This window comes from Diospyros lotus, chromosome 2, assembly GCF_014633365.1.
Source record: "Diospyros lotus cultivar Yz01 chromosome 2, ASM1463336v1, whole genome shotgun sequence".
NCBI lineage: Eukaryota > Viridiplantae > Streptophyta > Magnoliopsida > Ericales > Ebenaceae > Diospyros > Diospyros lotus.
The window spans coordinates 16,813,860-16,831,251 of record NC_068339.1 but is presented as its reverse complement, the minus strand read 5'-3'; the positions used below and the strand labels follow the sequence as shown (position 1 = coordinate 16,831,251).

Sequence of the window (17,392 nt, the reverse complement as noted above, 5' to 3'; positions counted from 1 at the left end):
TGCTCTGTCTACCACAGAAGCGGAGTACATGGCAGTTACAGAGGCTATGAAGGAGGCTATTTGGCTTTATGGGTTGCTTGATGAATTGGGAATTGGTCAGAAGTACATCAAGGTACATTGTGACAGTCAGAGTGCTATTCATTTAGCAAAGAACCAAGTTTATCATGCAAGGACGAAGCACATCGACGTAAGATATCATTTTGTACGGGAAATTCTAGAAGAAGGAGAGATACAGATTCAGAAGATCCCAACTGCTGAAAATCCTGCTGATATGATGACTAAGGTTGTGACAGCAATCAAGTTCCAACATTGTTTGGACTTGATTTATATCCTTAGTATTTGAAGTTAGCGCTTCATAGCGCATTTGAAGACACCTACTGTTGATTGATTCTTTGAAGAGATTGTTGAGGACTTTGGTTGGGATTTGGGAGATTCGCCAAGGTGGAGATTTGTTGGATTTTTGGCTCCTCCCAAGTCCCACATCGGTTGGGCAGTGGGAGGGAGGGCCATATTTGCATTATTTTAGCACCTCCCCCCTTTGTGTTATGTATCCCTTCAAGCATCCCAACAAGTTTGCATTTATTGCACTTGTACCCCCTCATTTTGTGTGTGTATTTCTCTTACACACTTTGTATTTTCTCTCTTTGATATTAGTGAAGATTTGGTGGTGTCCGAGGACGTAGGCCATATTGGTCGAACCTCGTTAATTTTCTGGTGTTTTGTTTATGTTTATATTTAATAGTTTTTGTCGGGTATTATTTTGGTGCTTTCAATTTTGGGGAAAATTGCCCGATTTTCCCAATAGCTATCTCTATTGAACAAGTGAAGTCTATTACCAATTAGACTATGATTTTCCCTCTAAATTCTACGCTGATTAAGAAATTAGTCTAGTTGAGCTAAAAGAAAGAAGAGAAAAAGGGTTGTGCTTCAATTGCAACGAGAAGTTTGGGCCAAGACATCAATGTAAGAAATTATTTCTCATTGAGGGGTGTTGGTAAGAAGAGGATAGTGATAGGGATGTGGAGATGGAAATTGAAGACTAAGTGGCTCACCGACGACCAAAAACACTTGAGATTTTTGTCCATACTATCTCTGGTGCATGCATCGTCACCATAGACAATGAAGGTATGGAGTTGAATAGGATCATGCCAAATTACTTTCTTAGTGGACTCAGGACATATACACAACTTCCTAAATAGTAAAATTACGGAAAGGGTGGGAGTCATATCCAACACAAAGGAGAGCTTTGAGGTAGCTGTAGCTAGTGGGAGAAAAAATCTCCAACAATGGACGTTGTAATACGGTACATGTAATGCTCCAAAGAATTCCTTATTTTTATTTACTTCCAGTGGAGGATTATGATATGTTGTGTTGGGGGCCCAATGGCTACGTATGTTGGGACTTATTATATGGAATTTTGCTAAGCTAACCATACAGTTTGATCATGACGGAAAGAAAATCGTGCTAGGGGGTTGGCCGCACCAGTAAACAAAATGGTGGAAGAAACTAGAATAACTAGGGAATTGAAGAAGAAAAAAGAAAGGTCCTCTTACATCTACACTCCATCTCTTTGCACTCAATTGAAAAGGTAAACTTGGCCCATCCTGAAGTGGAACAAATTCTACAACCCTATCATGAGGTGTTTAAGAAACCTTGTGGGCTATCTCCCTCCTTGAACTCATGACCATTGAATCCCATTGAAGACGGGGAGTAAATTTGTTTGTGTGAGACCTTACAGATGTCTCTATTACCAAAAAGATGAAATTGAAAAGTTAGTAGCCAAAATGTTAGATTCAAGGGTGATCCGCGCCAACCAAAGTCCTTACTCCTCTCTTGTATATATATTTTGTTGGCTCATGGAGATTTTGTGTTGACTTTAGAGTCTTAAAATTGTTACCATCAAAGACAAGTTTCCTATACCAATGATTGATGAGTTATTAGATGAATTACATAGAGTAAAGTTCTTCACCAAGCTAGATTTGCGATCAAGATACCATCAAATTTGGATGCATAAGGATGATGTTTCCAAAACTGCATTCAGAACCCATTAAGGCCACTATGAGTTCTTAGTAATGTCGTTTGACCTCACAAATGCACCAACCACCTTTCAATTTTTGGTGAATGAGGTATTTAAACCTTATTTTCAAAAGTTTATTTTGTTTTTTTTTTTTTATGATATTCTAATCTTCAACAAATCATGGGAAGAGCATTGGAAACATTTTGAGCTTTCTTTAAACATTTTAAAGGCCCACCATATATTTGTTAAGAAAGAAAAATGTAGCTTTGTACAATTAGAAGTGAAATACTTGGGGCGCCTCATTTCCAAGGATAGAGTTGTTGTTGATCTAAACAAAATAACTGCTATTCAAGAGTGGCCAAAGCCCAAACCATAAGGCATTGCAAGGTTTCCTTGGATTAACAAGATACTATCACAAATTCATTCAAGCATATGGAAGGATTACGGCTCCACTTATCCAATTATTTGAGAAAGGGAACTTTCATTGGAATGATGGAATGAAAGGGCTGAGGAAGCCTTTAAGATGCTCAAAAGAGTGATGAATCAAGCACTTGTATTGGCTCTTCATGACTTTGGTTAGCCATTTATGGTTGAATGTGATGCATCTAGAATAGGTGTTGGAGGAGTTCTTGAACTGATTCCATCCAATTGGGAGTAGTCGTTCTCCAGGCCCTACTAGCTAAGCATTCTGCTCTCTTAGCATCTCAACCATCGTTCTCCACCAAAGTCTGGCTTATTCTATTAGCACAAAAGTGGCACACCTTACCGACTACTCCTCTGGGTAGTTTATGTATTCTAATAACTAGTGGACATTCTCCAACTAGAACTTTGCAACACTTGGATCAACCTTTAGTTATCCTTTAAATGTCGGGGGTTATAGGTCCATGAAAGCCTCGAGCTAACTGGGTGCCTCAGTATTTGCCCGATGTATAGGATGTGTTTCTCCACCTACCTAACGACTTTGTCCATACTCATGGGAGTGTTCAAGTACTTCCGTCGAGCATCTTTAATCAATATCCTCAGCACTAGAGGTGTGCAGTGCTTGGATATGTGATGCCATCTGCACACCATTTTATTTTCTTTTTAGGCACATAGTATAAAATTCTTTGCTACGTATATTTATCATTTACTCATGTCAGTACTATTAAAGAAAACTCACATTTTCATTATCAACAACAACATTACTATCATACGACTAGATAGAATTATGTGTACATATATTATGGATGGTACCTTTATCCTAATACCTCATATCTATTCTGCACTAGTACAACCATACTCTAACTACGCAATACTCTTTTCGTCCCCCTTTGCACGAGACATGGCCTCATCTGCCAGGTACATAAGATCCCCATTGTCCCCAACACCCAAGCTGGAATTGGCTGACTCCCCTCCTAAGTTACCTGACCTTCATACTGCTGCCTTAGACGGGAAATCCCTAGGAAAATTCTCAATTCCTGCAGGATTGTTACGTGATATCCAGCATAGTTCCCAAAATTTGGCTTATTATTTTATTGTTGGAATGAAATTTCCATAATGGAACCTGAGGCTCATATCATCCATCATTTTTTCAGGTCAACTGTCTCCAAAACTCATTCATGTATTTTCTGGCAAATAAGACTTGTTTTTTTGAAAGGTCCCATATATGCTCATATATAGTCAACCGAAATACCTAGTTTTACCCGACATAGATAACTCACTATACCCTCATCATCATGTTGTCTTTCCCCCAAGTTATGGTTCTACCTTTGTTCCTAGGTGTGCTAGAGTAAGTCTAGTGCTACGTCTGTGCCTATATTTGGGATCATCATACTAGGATTTGACCCACTAGGATCCATTTGGTGTGTGAATATGCATGCAACACATAAGGCCAAGTTAGTAATCAATGATATATATATATATATATATAATACATACCTTTCATTCTAAGGCCAAATTTAGGAGCCACATGTCCCATTGCTTACTTATTCAGGAAAACAAATTTTCTAAGTAAGTCCATATCACAACTGTAATATCTTAAATTTTTTAAAGGGCTCAAGAGTAATTTTAATGTGGGTCATAGGTAAAATTATTAAAAGATTAAGAACTTAAGTATAATTTCTTACAGTTATAAGTGCTGAATTGACTGAAGGGAATGTCCCAAAATGTAATTGTTTAAGAAAAATGATATGGTTTCGATGAGCGTCCCGAAGTAGGATTTATGGTGTTAAAAGAAATCAGAATTGAGAAAAGAAATCAGCTTTGAGAAAAGAAATCAGAATTTTTGGTACAGCTAAAATACAGCTTTGATTTTGACTGAAAAATTGAATGATTGTAGAGGACTTTCGGGAAGTCAATGGAACTATGAGGGGCTCCGATTTTTCATAACGATTGATCCCGTGGTGGTTTCGGGATGAAACAAGGGTCCTGTGAGGGCACAGGGATGAAATTGGTCTTTATCGAGTAAATGTCGGTTATTAATTTTCATAAATTGAGATATTGTGTGGCTTGAGGGTAATTATTTTAAGACCTTGAAGGGTCTAAGAGTTATTATCCAAATTTCTAGTGCAATTATCAAAAACCCTTAAGTGCAATTAAGGAGAATTGGTGAAGTAAATGTGTAATTTGTGTGAATATATATACATATATGCATATTAGGTTGCCTAGGATTCTTTTCTTCAGAATTTAAATATGAAATTTGAGGCTGAGAGAGAGCCGAGGCTGATAGCTTGGCCAAGCATGGTTGAGAGATCGGGAAGCAGAGAGAGAGTGAGAGATCAAATCGAGTGAGAGAGAGGGAGATGGCCGATCGGCCATGGAGGACATAGAGGGAGTAGCCAGCAACTATGGTTGGCCGTGATGGAAACTAGGCAGATCGAGGATGGCTGGCGATGAAGATGGAGAGGTAGATGGGGCCAGAGACGACTGTGATGGTGGCCGAAGGCGGCCAGAGTTGGCCACACAGCTGCGGCGGCCATGGTCGCGAGCTCGTAGCTGCTGGTTGCGAATTAGGTGTCGACTGAGGTGGTTTGCGAGGCAGGCGATCAGTGGTGGGGGGGTCAGGGAATGGCCGATGACGGCGAGGCCGGATGGTGGCAAAGAGCAGGCGGGTAGGTGAGCGCAGGTAGCTGGGTGCCCAGGAAGGAGAAGGAAGAAGGTGGAGAAGAAGATAAGAAAAAAGAAAAAGAAAAAGAAAAGAAAAGAAAAGAAAAGGAAAAAGAAAAAAAATAGAAGAAAAATTATGAAAAAAAGGAAAAAATTGTAGAAAAATCCTAGAAAGATCTAGGAATTAATTTGGGATTTGAGGAGTATGCCCGAAGCCAGGACATTGATCAGGCATGCGTTTCGAGGTTAGAGCACGTATATCGAGAAAAGCTTAAGAGGCTAAGTTAAGGTGAGTAAAATTTTTTAAGAAATTTTAGTAAATTAGGAAAGTTATTTTATGAATTTTTATAGTGAAATATTTGAGAAAATAATTGAGAAATATTTAGTTTGTATTTATTGAGAAAAAATAGGAAGAAATAGAGAGAAAAATAAAGAAAATGCAAGAAATTATGAAAAAATAGATTTTATGCTTATTTAAATAAATATGATAATTATGGTGCTTTGAGGCTTAAGTTGAAGAGACTTGTGAGAATTTTGAGGTTGACACCCAAATCGAGATGATGTACGTATTTCGAGACAAAGCACGAATATCGAGGTAGCCCGATAAGCTTGAGAAGATAAGTGGTACTACTCAACTGAATTTAGTTTATGCAGAGAACCTATAAGTGGTTTTACCCAAAATCTGATTTTATGTAAATGATTTTATTATGTTGTCATGTATTGATATATGTCATGTGAGTTTTATTTACATGTATTGATGATGAAATATGCATGTGTACACGATGATATCATTGATCATGCATTTGCATAAGGGCTTGAGAGTACGAGTTGGGATCGCTGCTTTTCCAACGGTACACCCATACACTTCGGTCTAGTAAAGAGGCTATGAAAATGGGAAGTAGTAATAAGGTACGATCGTCTCAAATCGAAAGGAAATGGAAAATGACATTTTGCATAATTGTATTCTTGCACGAGATATGTTTATTATTCTCTTACTTAGATGATTTATCATTTAACTTGGAATTTGTCCTTGGAATATTCAAACGTTCTAGATGGAAATTGTAGCAGAAACGAAGATGAATGAGGTATGAATGGCTCTTAGCAAAGTGAATGATGAATTGTATGTATGTTATGTAGCCCATGTATTTAAGTTATGTTATTTTTAAATTCTGAACGTTTTGAGAAATAATGATGTATAGCCTTTTTATGGTTAATGAGGATGTAAGAATTGATTTATGATTAATGTTAAGATGTTAGATTCGATTTTAGTTTCTGCATTTGATGTATATGATGATTCTCTTTTGAGATAGATGTATGAAAATTTTGAGATGGATATAAGGAATGATATGGTTTAGTTTTAAATAAAATAAAAAAATTATTATCCCAAAATTATTCTAAGATATTACATGCCCGAAAAAGTAGAGTATTACAACAACACATGTCTATTTTAGGGAACATACCATTCACAGTCATGATTTACTCTGCCTATGCATGTAATCACAATTTTATCATTACTTCTCTCAGACTCCCAAACCTTAGGCCTACTTAGCACACTATATCGTGGTTATAACTCTGGCACCTATGACCTCATTCTTAACCAGGCTCTGATACCACCTTGTGACACCCCTTTCTTGGGTTCCAAAATAAATTTGGATGAGGTTATAAAAATATATATACATACCCCTTTGCTTATATTTTCTATTCAAAGATAACTATAAACAAATTCAATTATACACCCAATGCCCCTTACTAGGTATGACTAGATTCGCAAATAAATACCCCAAAATGTCGTTTATCACACAACTTTATAACAACCACAAAATTTGTAAATTTAAAAATGATTCATGAATAAAAGACCTTTCAGGGTTCCTCGACCGCATCCGTGGACGATGCTTCCACTAACATTCAGTGTCGTACCTGAGTTTTTGGGGCCCTAAGGCGAAATATAAAAATGGGCCCCCGAAATGTAACCATTGAAAGTTGAAGCAGATTTAGAGTTAGAGCTTTTGAGAAGCAGATCTTAAAGACTGAATTTGCGAGCCAATCGACAATCGAGAGGCAGTGAGCCACCAGCGACAGTGAGTGAGGAAGTAAGAGGCAGCGAGCCATCGGCCACAACCCAATGGTGAGCGATGGAGGGTGGGAGATAGAGCAGAGTAGCGAGAGGCGATGCTTGCTGGGTGAGCGACCAAGCAGCAAGCCACCGACCACGAGGGCGAGGAGAGCCGGTGAGGAGGAGTGACCGCCGATAGAGCAGTGAGAGGCGAGAGAGTGAGGGCGAAGATGAAGAGTGACAGATCAGTAAGAGGAGAGAGAGGCAGCGAGCGACTGGCGACGAAGCAGCAACGAGAGGCAAAAGCGAGGGCGAGGCGCGACGGAGCGAGAGAGGTAGGGCTAAGGTAACGAGTGAAAGAGAAGGAGGGAGAAGGGTCGCGAACTTTGCAGACGGGAAGGGGGTTGGCGGCTAGGCCTGGGCAATGGGCCTTTACAAACAGGGATGTTTTCAATTTGATAGCTTGGACTCTAGTAAAAAAAAGGCAATGTCAGTAGGGTCGAACTTTCCATGAAACCCATGAGGGTGAGTCCTAAGACTCAGTAAAGGAAATATATATAAAATAGCTAGCAAATCAAAATTCATAATAACATGGAAAAGAAAAGACGAAGTGATTTATGAATGCGAGATAGGGATGAAGTGGCCAAACTTGGAAAGCCAATCAACAACAAAAATTACTGATTTCCTTTTAGACCTTGTCAAGCCTTCTATAAATTCCAAGGATATATCAGTCCAAATCTGCATGGGAATTGGGAGGGGTTGTAGCATTCCTACAGGTTTCAAATTTTCCCCTTTGTGCCTATAACAAGTTTTATAGTTCTTAATAAATTCTTGGAGGTACTTTCTCATACCTTGCCAATAAAACACTGACCGTAGTCTATAAAAAGTCTTGTAGAAGCCTTCATGAGTACTAGAATGCATTTCCTTTACAATCACAAGAATCAAAGTGTCAACTGATAAATAAATTCTATCTTTGAAATAAATGATACATTCTTTGTATTTCCAAGGCCCAACTGCTTCCCCTTACTATTTGTAACATCTCGATATTTTGGAAAAAAAAATTAATTTCTGTAATTGAGATGAATTATTTATAATTTATTGATGATTTTTGGATTTGAAAAATTTAATGGAAGAAATTAAAATTTCTATATTTTAGAATAGGGAGATGATTAAGAATTTTTGAAAATTTATGAGGTTTCAGTGAAATTTCAGAAACTTGAAGTCGGGATTAGTATAAATTTAATGATTGCATATTAATAAGTGGGAGGCTGTTAGATCAGCTGGGTGTGGTCTTCGGATGAGAAAGTACAAGCCAAATGAGTGGGTGCAGTGGCTTCCTTGGGCTGAGTTATGCTACAATACTAGTCTTTACTTTTCCATACTGAAAACCTCTTATAAGGTGGTCAATGGAAGGTCTCCACCTACACTTTTATCATACATTCCAAGTATCTCCAAGGTTGGTGCTATAGACCAATAATTGCAGAGTAAAGACCAGGTGATCAAGGAGTTACGAAGCCAGCTAAGTTTAGCCTAACAACGCATGAAGAAATTGTATGATGATCGAAGAAGTGAGAAGAAATTTGAAATCGGAGACCATGTTTATCTCAAGTTGCAACCATACAAGCAAATGTCTGTAGCCCTTCGAAGAAATCTGAAGCTATCAGCGAGATACTATATATGGACCATTTGAGATTATAGAAAAATTTGGTGTAATGGCCTACAAGCTAAAGTTGCCAGAACATTCTAAGCTACATCCTGTATTTTATGTGTCTTGGCTCAAGAAGAAGGTTGGAACTAGTGTAGAGGTAAAAGAGAATTTGCCCATAACTCTTGATAATACACAATTTGTATCTCCTACTCCTCGAGCAATTTTAAAAAGAAATAGAGAGGAAGTTCTGGTTCACTGGCAAGGTCTCTCGATCTCCAGCAGATGCAACATGGGAAGATTCTCAAGAGTCTTCAGTTTCTAGAGATATTCCTTGGGGACAAGGAAGATTTTTATGAGGGAGGAATGTTATGTATATCCTTATCTCCTTGTCCTTATCTCTTAGTTATTTTAAATGCTTTGAATAAGTCTCTTAAAGAGACATTGGGTCAAAATGTCTTAACAACAAATACATAAACAGTAAGAGAAGCACGCTTCTATTAAAAGCTATGAGAACTTAAAAGGCAATGGTACCATTGGCAAAGCTATAAATCCGGCTCAAACGTCTTAAAGCTCTTTACACATTAAGTATTTGAATGCGCCGAATTATAAATAGTCTTTTGTACGGTGTGTTTAATTACTTTTGATTGCCTTATATCTTGCTAGCTACACGTTCTCAATTTGTGCATGAAAAGTGTACATTTTTATTTAAAATACAACCATTAAATACATAAAACACTTAAATACATAAGTTTTTGACTGCATATATAATAATGCATAAAATACCCAAGCACTTACAGACATAGATAAATAACATCAAACTCGATGGAGTTTTTCATTTTTTGAAATCATAATGGGACATCACTTCATCCATAAAACTTTGAAATTCCTTAGTTCTGCTGTTCATCCCTTTGAATCCTCATGACATTCACATTCGACTTCCCACGAAGTTCACGCGACAAGACTCCTCTAGCAAACTCTATAAATCTCACTGTTTTGAACAATGCTGGAGTTTGAGGAGTGATAAGACTAGGCGCAGGACCCAATTCTCCATCCAGATTTCCACTAATAAATGTAGCTACAGAAAACCTCTCCTTCTCCGAGTTAACAACTGCTCGGTGCTCAACGCTCTGGTAATTTCCATTGCTTAAGATCTGTCAAAAACCACTGGTTAACTATGCATGCATTGCACACGCACATTGAACAGTATAAGGGATACTCTTTTAAAAGGTTGGGCTACCGAGACGAGACTATAATTGTTTGTTTTATGACTAGGTCCAAACCTACCTCTTTACTAAGGGCAACCCACGCGATGCTATGGTTTTGTGGGGGTCAATTGTGTACTTGTAATTTTACTTCATATACATCCAAAAGTGGATAAGGAATCTCATCGTTACCAAAGGAAGAAAAAAAAAGTTTGTCACAGAATCAATAGCCACAATTACCTCTAAGCTGTCTCCAATGTTGACAATAAAAGCATCAGGCAGTGGTTTGATGGGTACCCATTTGCCATCTTTCTTTATCTGCAACCCTTCCACATCAGTAGCCTGGAGAAGGATGGTAATGCCACTAGCATCAGAGTGGGGGCTTAGCCCAATAACTTTCTCTGGTTCTGGACATGGCGGATAATGGCCGATCCTTATTGTTTGCACCCCGTCCCCAAATATCTTCATCATGTCTTCCTCTTTCATTCCCAGTGCTTTTGCCATGAGGCTGAGTAGCTTCATGCCAACCTTTCTCAATTCCGCTGTGTATGCTTCGATGGTGTTTCTGCTTGAAAAACAACTAATTAATTGCACGCTGAGTTATTTAATTAAGATCCTGTCACGAAATTGGATCGAATATAAATTACAATCAAATTATTAAGTACACACATGAATAGAAAATTTAACGTGAAAAATTTAAATAAAAAAAATTATAGGCAAAAAGAAGAAAATATTATTAAGATGATATTACAATAATTTTAGAACATTAATCACTTATTTATAAATCTAAAATTATTTATAGATTTATACAAGAAATTATATCGTGATTAGAATATAATTCATAAGAATATTTATTCAGATGAGATAAATTTCAATCAAAATTAAATTTGATAAAATCCTAATCATAGTTAAATTTGAAGTCATAATCACAATCAAATTAGTAGTTCTAATTTTAGTTAAGTTTGAATTTCGGGTTACAATTATAACAAGCTTCACATTGACACAAAATTCAAATATAAAATTATCCAAAAAAATATTTTCCCAACAAAATCACAAATGATTAATTTCTTAATAAATACCAATCAAAACTGCATCACGAGAAATGTAACACCCCATTTATCTCAAGCGTGCGTTAACCCAAGATTTCAGAAATATTTTTTTTTTCAACATACTCTCAACATAAATCATTTTCAACAATTCCGTTCTACCCTCTTATCATATCAAACTTAAAAATCAATAAATTAAGACAAGTAATATTATCATAAAATGTGAAAGGAATATCGAGACTTCAATGATATATAACCGTAATTCCTTTATTCATAATATAGAAACCGTACCATTATTTGATATGACATATTCATAATAAAATAAATAGAGATTAATCCTCAATAACACAACTAAACACCTCAAACATAATCAAAATATATGCTAAAGGTTTTTAATGTAATCAATGGCTACGTCTCGATAATCTCCTTTCTCTTGGCGTCGTTGTTTTCAAATGGAATGTTTAAATATTTCAGGGATATAGTCCAAATTAGATGCCGAATCATGTAAATGAGAGTTCAAAATATTTTCATAAATAAATGCAAATTATGAACAATAGACACATCCTGACATGTCCCAGCTCAAGAGAACCCCATACAATGCTTAACCCATACCACAGAAAAAGAACAATCTTTCTAAAGGCAACATAATCACATCGACACATTGGTATAACACAATCCTATCTTAAGAGGGGCAACATCAACGCATCTCTCCGACACCTCAGGAACAATTGTTACCACTCCCGACACGCAAGAACTCGGCTTACCACAATCACGTCAGAGATTACGTTTCCACTCAAAAGCATCCCGAAAACACTACCCATGTCTAATACATATGCCAATGCCATAACCACAATGTTAACATGTAATGATGCATTACATGAAATGACATTTCAATGCACGTATTTCAATGCACGTGTAAATAAACATTTTTGATGAATTGTTCACAAGAAATCAACCATTCACATGCTAAAACCATTGCATGAAACAAAATCAAGTATATGGTTGAACCACTCGCAATAAACCAAGTTTTAGACAGAACACTCACAAGTTAAAATTAGTTTTTTTGGTAGAAGTACTCATAATAAACCGAGTTATAGGGGCAGACACTCACAAACAATCAAGTTTGAAGTAGAAACTCTCACAAGTCAAAACCATTTGTATAAAACAAGCCAACTTTTGATAGTAAAATCACTTACCTTGAACGTACTCTCGTGCCCCACCTCAATTTTCGTGTTAGGTCTCAGATAATCGTACTATTACTCAACTTTGAGCCCCAACAATTCCTAAACATCGTATTCATTCAAAAGAATATCAACATTTATTTTTTTATAATTTTCTCATAATTTTTCCTCATTTTCTCCCTATTTTATCCTAAAAAATTTCAAAATAAATATCTCATCAAGGTTTTTCTCAAATTTTTCTCCACCATAATTCATAAAATATCAAAAAAATTCCAAAAAATACCTCATTCTCACGCACCCTCATGCGCTGGCATGTGTACTGCGTGTAATGAACCACGCATGTAACGCAGGTGCCAGCTGTCTTCTATCTTTTTTCGATCATTCGCAATGCTCCGATGGTCGATTTCTTCCTTCAACCCTAGCTTACTCCTTCTTCTGATCACGATGGCACCCTTGGATGCTCGAAACAATGGCAGGAAGTGCCTTGATTGGGCATTTTAAACCTCGACTCCGGCGACCTTAGCCGATTTTGCTGCCACATTTGAAACCCACTTAAACCTTCATGAAAACACTTCAAATTCTCCAGAAAATGATGCCGTCACACTCAGGAACAAAAGCCCCTTATCCAATATCTCAAAAACACGAGCAATTTGATGCTCTATTTTCGATTGAAACCCTCACCTATTTATATGCGAAATCTAGCTACCCCTAGGCCAATCACAGGCCATTGCTTTACCCCCAAGCTTCTTAAGCCCATGCTTAGCCATACCCTGACAAGATCTAGCCGTCCCATCGCCGAATTTGGGCTCCATGTGCGGCGGTAGGTTGGCTATGCTGCTGGCAACAAGTTCCAGAAATTGCACTTTTACCCCTTTGATTATTTCTTTTGCATTTTGGCCCTCTTCCTCAAGTCCTTAAAATTTGATATTTTACCACATGAACCGCCAAATCTCATCCTTAACAATTAACCCAACAAATTTGGAAAAATAACATTTTCAACCCTTTTTTGACTGGAATAAAAAATTACACTTAGGCCCCAAATGCATGTTTCGATCACAAACCCTTTTATTTCATCTCAAAATCACTTAAGGGTTGTTCTATTCACAAAATTAGAGCTTCTTCAGGGTTCTGTGGAATTCTCGGATGTTTCTCTTGACCTTTCAATTTTTTCTAGCTGCAACTTAATTGTATCAGAAACTATTTCTGATCTAATTTCTTTTTACACCATAATTCTTATCTCGGGATGCTTGTCAACCACATAACCTTTTTCTTAGATATCTAAGCTCTAGGGTACTTCTTGCAGTTGATTCGGTCACCTATTCAGGGTATTTTCATATCTATTTTTCATGAAATTTCATATTTCCACCAAAACACTTATTTACAAAATTTTTTGGTATTACAAGAAATGCCACCCAAAATTTATTGTAGTGGATATTTTTAGCATCACTCAAAGCATGGACAACAAGATCAGTCTCAATGTATCTTTATTGACTTTAATGATTCCACATTCACTAATGCAAATCCCTATTGATGACTCCACATTCATCTAAATCCATTTATCCAAAATTGCACGCATCTTAAGCTGCCATAGTGAGAATCAAATATTTCGATCCAATAATGGAATATCATACTTTAAGGTAATCAATACGAAGATTAAATAACCCCACATAATGCCAAATGATCGATAAATAAAATCCTAATAGAAAACAAACTAGAATACCAAATCTGGACAATAAATTTGAGCAAAAATAGATCTAGATATGAGTTATCGGATCTAGAGTAAGCCAATGGGATCGGGTCAAATCTGAACTAGATATGGGTAAGGATATGAGTTTGAAGCTTGTTGTTAATGGTAGAGGAAGCAATAGAAGGCCAACGACAATGGAAAACAAGCTCCGATGATTGTCGATGATGGCGAATAAGCAATCAATAGCAGAAAGAAACGAACAAATAGCCTGAAAAAGAACAGAGACGAATCGACTGAAGAGTAGAGATTAATGGCAAAATTGACATAGAAGATGAAACAATATATTGATATTGTCATCGATGAAGGCAATCGAGAAAGCCAATTAAGCCCTTAGTGAGTGGGTCGTCGGTCAACAGTGATAGCAACGTTTGATGGTGGGTTAATCGTTGACGGTGGTTGCATAGTCGATTGAATGAAGACAAAAACAATTGATGGTGGTCTTTCGCGAACAATGGAGGTGATGATCGGAGACTACATGGTTGACGGCGACGACCCTCAATGGTGATAGCAGAGGGTTAGAGTCAACAACAATCAACGATGACTGAAAACATACAGTGAATGACTGTAGTGGTTGAGGATGCTGGAGCCATCATCGGCGATGACAAAAGATAGGAGACGATCGACGGTGACGACAGCTAATGGAACGATAGCGATGGCAATGGCAGCAGCTAGGCAACTTGTGCTTTGGTTGAAAGATGACGAAGATGTGCAAATCCAACGGTTGAGATATGCCAAATATTGATATTTTGATCCAATGGTTCTGATACCAATTTGTTACGAAATTGGATTTATTACAAACCATAATCAAACAATCAATCACACACACAAACACATAATTTAATGTAAAAAGCCCAAATAAAAAAAATCATGAGCAAAAAGAACAAAATATCACTACAACAAAAGTGATGTAACTGCTATCAAAATATCACTAAAATGATATTGATGAAACTAATTCCAGAGCATTGTGTACCTATTTATAAACTTAAAATTATCTATAGATGTACACATGAAATCATATTCTAATTAGAAGATGATTCATAAGTATATTGCTCCAGATGAAATAAATCACAACTAAAATCAAATTAAAAAATATTTTAATCATAATTAAATTCAAAATCATAATCATGATCAAATTAGTAGTTTCAATATCAATCAAATTTAAATTTTAGATCAAAATTATAACATATTCAAAAGCATATCTTAATATGTATGTAAGTTCAAAGAGAGACAGAGAGAGAGAGACCTGAGTGGAAGTGGCAGGTTGGGAAATAGATGGGGGTTTCTTATGTGAGTTGGGAGAGTGATCATGTAAAACATGTCTGCCCAATCAAGCTTCTGCTCCTCGGACATAACGAATGCTTGCCCGAATCCTTCCACATGCCCTGGTTCTTGCCAAAATCTCTTCTTCTCTTCCATTGGCAGCTTGAAGAATTCTTGTACCTCTAACTTCACTTTCTCCATCACCACTGAGCTCACTCCATGATCGATCAACTGCAATCTTATATATTTCTTAATTTCTTTCCTTCTTCAACACACGCACATACACACATGATTTGAATCTATCAAGAATTAATTAAGATACATATATACCTGAAAGAAACCCCAATCTTTGCAAGCGTTGTGCAGCTTCTGCAGCTCGGAATCCACCATTTCTGGAGACAGCAAGCTCTGGAAATTGATGACTGGGGCTTGTGGTAAAGAGGAGGGATTGGATATGAATGGAGGGTCTTGGTCGGGCCGAACATAGCGGGTTGGAACAGTGCTCAGTGGCTGCTTTGCGAGCTCTTGAACACAAGGCACCGGCAGAGAGCCGCCTAGCAGTCTGTCCATGGCTATGTCTTCTTTCTTCTGCTGTATGAAGAGGAAAGAAAGTTTAGGTCCCTTCTTATAGTCACCATTCTTGATCGGATCATCTAGAGGATTGACATAACTACATCGCTGGAGACGGTGACTTTAATAATAGGCACAAGGAAAAGATGATAAACATGTGATGAGTGTCAACTTCATCGTTGGAGACGGTGACTTAAATAATAGGCACAAGAGATGATAAACATGTGATGGGATAATGCTAGACGCACAACTTCATTGACAATTTTAATTTATCATGATATTTTGATGTTAAAATATCAAGATAAATTAAACCAAAATTATTTGAAGAAGCACCCAAAATTGGAGCTTCTTCCTCATAGCCCCTCTCAGTCTCTCTCTCTCTCTCTCATTCACTCCACAGTGTCTCTTTCTGTCCACTGCGTCTCCTCCACCTTCGACCGTTCGATGCTCGTTCTTACCGCCATCAGACCTCCACCAGCAGCGGCATCGGGTGTCGGCGTGCGTCTACTCCACCTCCGACTGTTTGGCACTCGTTCCTGTCGTCGTCGGTCCTTCACCAGCAACGGTCGCCACCTACGTCGCTAGTGAACTCAAAGATGAAGGAAATCGATCGCAAAAACAACAAATTATATTAATTGTACACCCGAAAGACAGTGACAATAAATCTCCATCATTACATTAAAAATAGTGACTTTCAGCTAGCTAGGATACAGCCACACATTTTGAAAGATAGAGATTTATCGGGAAGACAGTATTTGCACGTTAAAAACTAATAAAATTGTACATTAGATTAGAAGGTTAACAATCACAAATTCTTTAGAATAATGATTTTTGTTTTGCACATAGTTGGGGCTGGATTTGAGGGATTCTGTTGTGCTGAGAAGAGGATGTGGAGGGGCATGAGGGCTGGGTGTGTATGTTGGGTAGGGTCGATGGTAGAGATGTCAAACATCTTGTCGAGCTCACTAGACCTTTTGATGTTACTGTCAGTGTATGGAACAGTGCAGGAAGACATAGTCAGTTAGCGGTCTTAATCAGATGCTCGGGTCGACCAAAGACATAAAGGTTGTAAAGGACGTCAAAGGAGACGTAGTCGCATATGGGAGAGAGAGAGAGATAGGGGGGGTGAGAAAGAAACAAGCGTTGGGAAGGTAGAGAGAGAGAGATAGAATGTGAGGAAGAAGTAGGTCTTGGGTGGGATTTCAATTTTTTGGTTGATTGAGGGTAAATTTGTAATTGAATGAGAGGATAGATTTGTAATTAGAGCATAGTTGTTAGTGAGGTTGTCACCATGAGTTGTTCGTTTAGCATTATCCCATGCGATAGTGTTATTTACTTTGGAGTCTAAAAGTAAAGAGCAAACAATATTTTTTTTTTTTTTGGGGAGAAGGGGCCTAATAGTAAAAAAAAATCTAAATATTTTCACGAATTTGTAATCTAATTCAGTTATTTCAATTTTGACAATTAGGTCCCAATTGACTCAATTGGGTGCAAGTTTATCTGCCACGTAAAATCAATTTAGGTGGTGTGTGCTCTAAGGGATGTGACATGTCAGGTGTAATATATTAATAATATACGTGGGAC

The 17,392-nt window shown here is 37.5% G+C and overlaps 1 protein-coding gene across 1 annotated transcript; it reads right to left on the bottom strand.

Annotated features, from left to right (window-relative positions):
* Window positions 1–9,479: 9,479 nt before the first annotated feature.
* Window positions 9,480–15,931, bottom strand: LOC127794672 (protein SRG1-like; the record flags this gene model as incomplete). The annotated part of the gene is made up of 4 exons (XM_052325918.1): window positions 9,480–9,953; window positions 10,245–10,569; window positions 15,222–15,469; window positions 15,569–15,931. Coding segments are annotated over 4 exons (1,200 nt in total), but the record flags the coding sequence as incomplete, so codon positions are not given.
* Window positions 15,932–17,392: the final 1,461 nt, after the last annotated feature.